At 38.5% G+C, this 11480-nt stretch overlaps 1 protein-coding gene across 1 annotated transcript; it reads right to left on the reverse strand.

Annotated features, from left to right (window-relative positions):
• Positions 1 to 1597: 1597 nt before the first annotated feature.
• Positions 1598 to 11123, reverse strand: LOC108668878 (zinc metalloproteinase nas-6; the record flags this gene model as incomplete). Its single annotated transcript, XM_018156137.2, is given in 9 exon segments — positions 1598 to 1717; positions 2636 to 2758; positions 5637 to 5762; positions 6627 to 6871; positions 7588 to 7705; positions 8091 to 8187; positions 9952 to 10061; positions 10505 to 10565; positions 10948 to 11123. Coding segments are annotated over 9 exon segments (1168 nt in total), but the record flags the coding sequence as incomplete, so codon positions are not given.
• Between the last annotated feature and the right edge of the window lie 357 nt (positions 11124 to 11480).

The raw sequence follows: 11480 nt of genomic DNA on the forward strand, positions 1-11480 counted from the left end.
TTGGTAACCGATCACTATGTTAAGTAGGCAATAAAAGCTCTTATTAACTATTAGTATGACACGGCACTAACTATGGGCGGGGAGCAATTATGTCTTTATGTCAAGTTTGGGACTTCCTGGTCCGAGGCTACGCTGAAGTGCCGCCTTCGTTGTCAACCGTCCCCTAGCCGTCGAAAGGCAGGTTGCCCGCGACAGAGCTGTCCTCGTTGCCGCCAACTGATGCCATCAGATGGGCCATCTGGTGCAAATTGTTGTTGCATGCCATTTGCCAAGGGTAGTGGCCCATAACCGGACATTCCGGGATCTTGCTAAAAAATTAATCCTGGCGTCTCTTGAATGTTGCAATGGTTACCCCCGTCTCCTCTAACTTTTTTCGAAATTGCCACAGAAAAATTTCCCTTCCGAAGAGTTTGAACTCTGGCCGAAGCTCGGTTGTTAAATAGGGATTTCCTGTACAGTCTTCCCTTCCCTTCATTGTTTGTGAAATTTAACTATCCAGAAGGTCCTACTTTCAAAATTTCGAGCCAATCCAGTTGTTGGAGCCGCCTTGAGTGGCGTCCAAAGCTGGCAGCAGTACTCAAGAATGGAGAGCACGAGGGCTCTGAACAGTGTAATCAATGGCGCCGCTTCTCTTGTTTGAAATGTCCGCCAGATCCAATCCATCTGTTGCCTGCCTTTCGTAACTATTGCAGCACCGTGGTCATTAAACGTAGCTTCGGTATTAATTATACCCCAAAATCACGAATAAGTTGCTTCTCCTCGATGGCTGTGCTGTCCGGTGCCAAGTAGCGATGCAGGATCCCGACCTGTATACCGATTCTGTATCTCATTACTTCAAACTTGATGCCATTGAATTGCATTTATTTTACTACAGCCTAATCGCAGATTGTCGACAAGTCATCCTGTAATCTCTCGCAGACGAAGTCGTCTGTGATCCTTATCGGCACTCCTTAATTGTCCGTAAATGACTATATATAGATGCGTGGGTATGTTCTGGGTTGATGCCGCCTATGAGGACGAGGAAGAGGATAGGGCCAAGCACTCGGCCCTATTGCACTCCGGTTTTCACCCTCGCTTCGCTAAAATATCTTTCGGTGAAACAATCTCTTCGGTGAAACAATCTTTCTAGTCTCCAATTGCGACAGCTTGGCTTGTACCCTGTCCAAAAGGAAGTTGTCGATCCACCCTACCAGGCTTTCGCCTGCCCCTAGTCGCCTAATTAGCTTTCTGTAGAGCACTATTTGATCAACTCGGTCAAACGCTGTAGCCAGGTCCAGGTATACCATGTCTACGCCGGCTCCCTCCTCCAGAAGGGCCATACGGCGGCCATGGTGCTCCAATAACAGTGACATACAGAAGCTGTTTTGCCGAAAACCACATTGTCCATTATTTTACAGCTCATCTTTTTCCGTATACTGGACAAGCCTCCTCGCCACTACTTTCTCAAACACCTTGATCACCAGTGAGGTCAAGGAGATTGGTCTGGAATTTTGGGGTGACATCAACCGCTCCTGCATGAGACTCGCCAGGGAGTGTCGCCCCTAGCTGGCATGACACTCACCAAGGACCTGTTACTCACTAAGGGCATGAAACTCACCGCGTGCGTGGCACAGCTTGCAGGACTTTTTGCAAGCACTCTCCATGTACGCAAAGTTCTTGGTGCACTCGCCATTTTTGGCCCAGAAGTCGCAGTGGGCGTTGGTGTCTTCACACTTCTCTGGAGGGGGGAGAAAGGGTAGTTTTGGGTGGTGGATTGGAGGATTATAGGTGTGGAGAGGCAAGTATTGGTTGAAGAGGGGGGTTATTGGTGGGGAACAGGAGGTTCATAGCTAAGTAGGCGGGACGGGGTTATGGGTAGGGTAGAGGAATATAGGAAGAGAAGAGTGGGTTTAAAGGTGGGAAGAGAGGAGTTATAGGTGGAGGAAATAGGGGATATAGATGGAGGAGAAAGTGGTTATAGGTGGAGGATAGGGGAGTTTTAGGTGGAGGAGAGGGGGATATAGGTGGAGGATAAGGGGGTTATGTATGGAGAAGGTGGGTATGGGTGGGAGAGAGGGGGGTTAAAAGTGGGGGAGAGAGGAGATGAGGGACCTGTGATGGAAGTGTGGGTTGGTGAGGACGTAAAATTAAGACAGCACCTCAGCGTAACCCGAGGCTTTTACATCCGAAACGCTTACTAAGAAGGATAATAATCTACATTTTCACCTACATAATCTAATCTCCACATTATTATTGCCTACTAAAAGCAAATGACATTCTAGATAAATTTGCAATTATAGTTAAGTTGATATTATGAAATTATAATGACATTCTTAAGACAATTGTTGCATGACTTGCGACATATAACCAAAATGAAGCTGGTGCTCTTCTAACATATTATTACATACCATATAATAATATAATATAACAGATGCTATAATAATATAATATATTATATAAAACATTTTATAACATTATAATGCTATTCTTACGGCAGTTGTTGCATGACTTGCGACAGATGATCATAATGAAGCTGGGGTTCTAACAAATCATTATATACCATATAATAATATAATATAACAGATTATATAGAAATCTAATATAACATATAATATAATATATAACACATATTATAACATTATAATGCTATTCTTACGGCAGTTGTTGCATGACTTGCGACAGCTGACCATCATGAAGCTAGGGTTCTTCTCGCACTCTCCCAGACGCGCCCAGTGCTTACACTTGCTGCCGTCCTCCCAGTTGTCCACACAGTCCAGAGCTGTTAATACAATGTATTGTATATTTTGTGTTGTTAATACAATGTATTTTATATTCTGTGTTGCTAAAACAACCCTATCAAAATTTTGAGTTGGTGGCGACCCTGTATTAGGAACCACCTATGACTCGAGGAGCACGTAAATCAGCTTCTCTATGTCCGCTTCGGCTCAGGGTTCGAAGGGAGCCTCTGGGCAGCTTGCAGCTGATTTATGTTCGGTCCGATTCCTAGGCGGTTCCTAATTCAGAGTCTCGACCAGCTAAAAATTTTGATAGGGTTGTTAGCTCGGTATGACTAGGCTCGGCCCACTCTTCTCATACTCTGGGGCGACTATAAAGTCGGAAAGGAGATTCTGATTTTGATCGGATGGCCAAGTGTACCCAGAATGACTCTGCGCCGAGTGTAACAACTATTCGGCCGAACCCTAGGCAGTCCCCAAATTTTGTTAGGGAATGTATTATATATTTTGTGTTGTTAATACAATGTATTGTTCATTTTGTGTCGTTAATACAATGTATTGTATATTTTGTATTGTTAATACAATGCATTGTTCATTTTGTGTTGTTAATACAATGTATTGTATATTTTGTGTTGTTAATAAAATGCATTGTTCATTTTGTGTTGTTAATACAATGTATATTATACTACGAAGCATTTATCGTGGCGTCTGGTTCAAACGAACTTCGAGGGCACGTCACACATAAGATTAAAATAAAGTGAAAAATAAATAGACACAAGAAAGGATGGGAACGGATAAAATGACTAAGCACTAGATTCATGGGCTCTTCGAAATAGGTTCGTATTTAGGCATCGACGAAACATCGGCAACGAAGGAGCCGAAGTTAAGGAAGCCGGCATAGACTGTTCCAGGTTCTGGCTGTGGCGACCGGGAACACTTTGTCGCCGACGGTAGACAGGCGTGTAGATGGTACGACGAGGTCCGCTGTTGATGACGAACGCTGTCGCCGACGGTAGATAGACGTGTAGATGGTAAGACGAGGTCCGCTGTTGATGACTAGAGCAATCGTCTTCTAGAAGGCAGATCCGACACGCGCTGTCGACCATTCGTGAGATAAGGAAGCGCCAGATCATGAAGGCATCGGAATGTCAGAACAGCGACCTTGAACTGCGTGAGCTGCTGAATGCGCAGATAGTGAAGATCGCACAATATCGGCGTCACATCGGCGAATTTTCGCTTATTGCACATGAGTCGAGCAGCAGCTTTCATTACGGATTGCAGTTTATTAAGTGCCTTGGTCAGAAGTTTCGAAAGTGTGGCATTACCATAGTCCAATCTGGTCAGAACGAGCGCCACCACGAGGGCCTCGAGTACCGGCCTCGAAAAACAACGGCTGATGCTACGTATTCATCGCAGAGCGCCAAAGAAAGCGGTGGTGACTTTGGCAATGTAACTGTTCATTGAAAGTTTCGAGTCCAGCAGAATGCTCAGGTTGCGAACTGCAGACGCAGGCATAACGAACTCGTTGTCCGCGCGAACAGGGTTGGCCGGAAGCTGATGCTAGCGCCGAGCAGTCGCAAACCAAATAAAGTCGGTTTTCGATGCAGTGAGCTGGAGCCTGTTAATTGGGAGCGCATCCAGTCTGAGACAGCGTCTATTCAGGCAAACATCTGATCCTGCAACGCAGTGGCGTCAGCCGATGCACCGTTGCCATACATTTGGGTGTCGTCGGCGAACATACGCGGATTTAAACTATCTGAATCAATTATATGCAATACGTCGATAGTATATAAGAGGAAGAGGATCGGGTCGAGTACGATCCCTGTGGCACGCCGCAAGTGACCAACGATGACGTAGAAGAAGAGTTCCCGTGTCGAACGCATTGGAATCTATTGCTGAGATAGGACTCGAACCACCTCAGCACTCTGCCGCGCAGGCCGAATGATGCATCAAGTCGACGCAACAAAGTGACTTGGTCGACCGTGTCAAAGACCGCCGACAGGTCGGGTAAAGCTAGTGCCGCAATGTTGCCACGGCCTACTGCACGCAGAATGTCTGAAGGCACCTTCAGCACAGCGGTTTTCGTCAAGTGGAGATGACGGTATGCAGACTGGAGGCGAGGCATGAGACCGGACTGCAGAAGGTGGTTGTTCAGCTGTCGGGCCACATCGCGTTCCAGGAGCTTCGACAAAATCAACAGTTTGGAGATGGGTCGATATAATTTGGGATCGGAAGCGTCAAGGTCTGTTTTTTAATAGAGGCGTAATGAAAGCTGATTTGAAGTTCATCGGAACAACACCGTCATTGACGCAGCGGTTGAAAAGTTCGACCAGAAAAGGTGTTATGGCTTCAACATTCCCCTTAGTAAGGACGTCGACCGCGGATCGCTGGCACACTGCTTGTTAGGTAGCGTGCGCACTGCAGCGATGACGTTTCCTTCTGTGACGCAAGTGAATGCTTGAAGCACGCAATCGAACGGGCACGGCTCAAATTTTGCTAGAGGAGCATCGGCCGACGACGCTCGCACAGCAGAAATTTTGTCTTCGAAAACCGCTTGGAATTCCTCCACGCTTACGTCACCTAATTTAAGAACTTGTATTTCCTTTTATTCTCACCCTTCAGAGGTTCTACACTCACCCTGTAGAGGTTTTACCCTCACCCTTAAGAGGTTCAACCCTCACCCTGTAGAGGTTCTACCCTCACCCTGTAGAGGTTGTACCCTCACTCTGTCGAGGTTCTACCCTCACCCTGTAGAGGTTCTACCCTCACGCTGTAGAGGTTTCACCCTCACCCTGTAGAGGTTCTACCTCACCCTGTAGAGGTTCTACCCCCACCATATAGAGGTTCTACCCTCATCCTGTAGAGGTTCTACCCTCACCCTGTACAGGTTCTACCCTCACCCTGTACAGGTTCTACCCTCACCCTGTACAGGTTCTACCCTCACCCTAGAGAAGCCGTTGCGCTGGCCTATAGGTGTGCCGTCTTTGGCCTCGATGGTATTGCGGCCGCTCTTGGAGAAAGACTTGGAGCCATAGTGCATGATGGACACTGATGGACAGACAGAATTGAGGATAAAATGATTAATATTGGTGGACAGAATACTTATGCATTGGTGGAAAAAACGATGGAAAGAATTGGGAATAAAATTATGTATATTGGTGGACAGAATGGTGGAAAGATTGGTGGACACTGATGGACAGACTGAATGGGGATAAAATGATGTATATAGGTGGGCAGAATGATGGACAGACAGAATGGGGGATAAATTATGTATATTGGTGGACAGAATGATGGACGGAATGGTTGACAGAGAGAATGGGGGATAAAATGACGTATTTTGGTGGACAGAATGGTGGAGACTGGTGGACAAACAGAATGGGGATAAAATGATGTATATTGTTGAACAGAATGATGGAGACTGGTGGATAGACAGAATTGGGGATAAAATGCTGTATATTAGTGGACAAAATATATATGCATATTGTGGACAGAATGATGGACAGTTTGGTGGACAGTGAGGACATCATAATTAGCACTTATGGACAGAATGCTGGACATATTTAATGGCACTAGAGGGGAGAATGATGGTTATAACGATTGGGTTAAAATTCAACGTGTTGCGCGTTACATTTCAATGCAACACTTTCAATTAACTCATTGTTGAACTGATTAATTGTGGTGGGTACGTCAATATATTTATTAACTTAATTTTTAAATTAATTACTCACAGATAATTTAATTAATTAGTTGATTAAATTAAATTAAATTAAATTAAATTAAAAAGTCAATTAGTTACTTAAATTAAATAATAAAATCAATTAGGTAATTAAATTAAATAATTAACTTAATTTGTTAGTTAAATTAATTAATCAATTTTCTTAATTAAATCAATTTAATTAATTAATTACTCACATAAATCGTAGGGAGCGGACAGGTTCGATATTGTATCCCAATTATATTTCTTGAAATTATACTCCATGCCGCTCTGAATTTCATTGAAGTTAATCCTGATGTAATCGTCGCGATCCTGCCGGGATTGTTCGTGCCAGAATCCTACGGCGTGCATCAGCTCGTGCATGATGATTCCTACGTACAGGCATCCTTCGCCCAGGGATACCTCCTGATTACCCCCCATCTTGCCCACGATGCTGGAGCACCTGTAATGATTACCATATGGTTACTCCAATGATACTGAATTACCTCCTGCAATAATTACCCCCATCTTGCCCACGATGCTGGAGCATCTGTAATGATTACCATGTGGTTACTCAAATGATACTAGATTACTTCCTGCAATAAATACCGTATGGTTATTCTAAGTATGCTAGATTACCTCCTGATTACCCCCATCTTGCCCACGATGCTCGAGCACCTGCAGTAATTACCATATGGTTACTCCAATGATACTGGATTACCTCCTGCAATAATTACCTCCTGGTTACCCACACGATGCTGGAGAACCTGCAATCAATTCCAATAATAATCAATATTGTCTGGCGCCTTTGTGCAGGTGCAGGTCTGTCTCTTATACACATCTAGATGTGTATAAGAGACAGGTGAAGGTGCAGGTAGTCTGGTACACTCACCCCGCGCCTTTGTGCAGGTGCAGGTAGTCTGGTACACTCACCCCGCGCCTTTGTGCAGGTGCAGGTAGTCTGGTACACTCACCCCGCGCCTTTGTGCAGGTGCAGGTAGTCAGGTACACTCACCCCGCGCCTTTGTGCAGGTGCAGGTAGTCAGGTACACTCACCCCGCGCCTTTGTGCAGGTGCAGGTAGTCAGGTACACTCACCCCGCGCCTTTGTGCAGGTGCAGGTAGTCAGGTACACTCACCCCGCGCCTTTGTGCAGGTGCAGGTAGTCAGGTACACTCACCCCGCGCCTTTGTGTAGGTGCAGGTAGTCAGTTTGTCGAGCGCGGGGAACAAATTCAAGGCAAGTCGCGTCCTTGAAGTTTTGCATGGCAACCGCGATCTTGCCGCGCTCGTCCTGATCTGTTAATTATTATATTATAATTATTATAATAGTACATGTAATTATTAAATTATTATAATTTAGATAATTTATTATTATTATAATTTTTTATATATTATAATAATTTTTGATATTAGTTGTATTTTTTTTTATTTTTGATATTATTAATGATGATATTTTTTATATTATTATTTTTGACAATTTATATATTTTTATATATTGTGATGTATCATAATAATTATATTAGACAATTATTATAGTTATTACGATAATGATAGTTAATAGAGTTCAAGATTAATTTAAGTTTGAAGTTTAAAGACAATGGAAATGTTACGTCAGAGATAACGTAAAGTATCTGTCACTCACTGTAACTGGCAGAGATAACGTAAGGTATCTGTCACTCACTGTAACTGGCAGAGATAACGTAAGGTATTTTTCTGTCTTCCCACGTCCGGCGTCGGTTGATGACTGCGTTCCTCGTCGAGATCGTCTCGTGTGAAGGCTGCGTTTGAATCATTATAATTAATAAATAAATTATAAAAGTAAAAGTTACTAAAATTAATAATGAATTTGTAAAGTAATGGTTCTTATAATTAATAAATAAATCATAGAAGTAATAGTTATTATAATTAAAATGAAATTGTAAAGTAATAGTTATAATAATTAATAATGAAATTGTCAAATAGTAGTATTATAAATAATAATAAAATTTTAAAGTTAAAGTTATTATAATTAATAATTTAATTTTAAGGTAATAGTTATTATAATTCATAATGAAATTGTAAAGTAATAGTTATTATAATTAAACATGAAATTGTAAAGTAATATTTATTAAAATTATTAATGAAATCGTAAATTAATGGTTATTATAATTAATATTGAAATTGTAAATTATATTTTATTATAATTAATAATGAAATTATGAAGTGTTAGTTATTATAAATGATAATGAAATTATAAATTAATAGTTATTATAGTTAATAATGAAAGTGTAGAGTAATCGTTATTATAATTAATAATGAAATTGTAAGATAATGGTATTATAATTAATAATGAAATTTTAAAGTAATAGTTATTATAATTAATAATGAAATTGTAAAGTAATAGTTATTATAATTAATAATGAAATTGTAAAGTAATAGTTATTATAATTAATAATGAAATTGTAAATTAGTGCTTATTATAAATAACAATGAAATTGTAAAGTACCGTATTAGTTACTATAATTATTAATAAAATTTTAAAGTAGTAGTTATTATAATTAATAATGAATTTGTAAAGTAATAGTTATTATAAATAATAATGAAATAGTAAAGTAATAGTTATTATAGTTAATAATGAAATTGTAAAGTAATAGTTATTATAATTAATAATGAATTTGTAAAGTAATAGTTATTATAAATAATAATGAAATAGTAAAGTAATAGTTATTATAAGTTATAATGAAATTGCAAAGTATTAGCTATTATAATTAATATTTAAATTGCCAATTAATATTTATTATAATTAATAATAAAACTGAGAAGTAAAAGACCGCTGTCATTATCTTGAGTTCCTCCTTATCTAAGCGGACAAATTATTATAAAAATAATTATTATTAATGATTATAATTAATCAAATATTATTATATCACAATATATCGAAAATTAGTATTTCACCACATAATATAATATAATTATATTGTATATAATTATAATTATATATAATATAATAAAGTAATATAGGAATATAATAATTATTCCTATTGATTATTATTAATTTTCAAACATTAATATATCAATACATACAATATAAAAGTTCATATATCATAATATAATTAATTATCATGGTCATGATCATGAGTTTATCCTCATCCAAGTGAATGAATTATTATACACATAATTATCATTATTATTATATAATATAATACTCAAATATTATTATAACACCATATACAATATAAAATTTATCATATTCAATAAAATATTTAATCACCATAGTCATGCGCAATGACTATGGACCTCGTGGTCCATTAGAACAAATTATTATGAACATAATTATTATTATTAATTAATATTAACAATCAAAAATTAATATATAACCATATACAATATAAAATTCCATATATAATAACATAACTAATCACCATAGCCATGCGCATAACTTCCTCGTGGTCCATTAGGACGAATTATTACGAACATAATTATTATTATTATTTATTATTAATACTCAAAAATTATTATATTACCATATAATTATTATACTATATAATAACACAATTACTCACCATAGTCATGCGCATGAGCTCCTCGTGGTCCACCAGCACGATGTCGCCCTGGAAGGCCTCCGCGAACATGATAGGATCTGCCACCCCGTCCTGCGGGATGTAGTCCTCCGCTGGGGGGTGGGAGAGGGGTGAATATTATATTGTTGTATTGTTTTATATATTATATTGTTAAATTGCTTAATATATAACGTTATATTCTTATATTGTGTTATGTATATTATATGGTTTATAGTGTTTATACATATTATATTGTTATAGAGTTTTATATATATTATATTATTATTTTGTTTAATATATATTATAATATTATATTGTCTAATACCTAATATATATTTATATTGTTTTACAATACGAAATAACAAACATATTATAAAGGAAACAATATAACAATATAATATTTCATATAGAAGAAAATAACTAATAATATATGAAATTGTTATTTTGTTTTATATAAAATATGTTGTTATATTATATTATATATATTATATTGTCATATTGTTTAATGAATATATAACAGTATATCATTATTAATTAAGGCAAGGTATACACGCACCAGGGAGTTCGTAATTAAATTCGTCGGGGGTGAGCGGTGACCCCGGGATGTCATCCTCCAACTGTTGGGGTGAGGCATGAATTAATGAGTCAAATTCATCGTGAATAATATGAATTAATCATGAATTTCTTTATGAGTAAACAACTGAGATGGATTGCTGAGTAAAATTCATGGTGAATTTGAACACATGATGAGTAAACAACTGCCATCAATTTCTATGCACAAAAATTCGAATAAATTTTCTCACTTTTAAAATATTTTGAATTTACCTTGGTCAATCATCACCCATTACCACCCATCACCCACTATCGTCCATCACCCACCATCACCCACCATCACCCATCACCCACCATCACCCACCATCACCCACCATCACCCGCCATCACCCATCACCCACCATCACCCACCATCACCCACCATCACCCCCATCACCAATGACACACCTGGGGGGAGTTGCCGATGGGTAGGTGCATCAAGTTTGTGTCGGTGTGGGAGATGGCGGCGATGTCATTAAGTGGGTCAGAACTGCGCTCCCCCGGCAGTAAACCGACCGTGCTGGATGGCAGCGCTAGTACAGTCACTAGCAGCACTAAGTGCGCTAGTTCACACATTATTTCCTGAATAATAATAATAATAATCATTATTAATAATAATAATATTAATCAATAATAAAATGTTACTAATAATAATAATAATTAATGATACAATAATAATAACAATGAATAATAAAATAATAATAATGATAAATAACTTTTAATAAAAAATAATAGAAATAATATTAATAAAATAATTAAATGATACTAAAAAAATTAGTGAGAGTTTTACTGAATGGCAGAGCACTTTTTGCGGATGTGGGTCATCCTGACACAGTTTGGCCAGGCAAAAAGCGTATCAGTGCTACGATCGTTATCCTGTCTCTTATACACATCTAGATGTGTATAAGAGACAGCTGTANTTATATTATTATATTAATATA

The sequence above is a fragment of the Hyalella azteca genome, unplaced genomic scaffold, assembly GCF_000764305.2.
Source record: "Hyalella azteca isolate HAZT.00-mixed unplaced genomic scaffold, Hazt_2.0.2 contig12686, whole genome shotgun sequence".
Lineage (NCBI taxonomy): Eukaryota > Metazoa > Arthropoda > Malacostraca > Amphipoda > Hyalellidae > Hyalella > Hyalella azteca.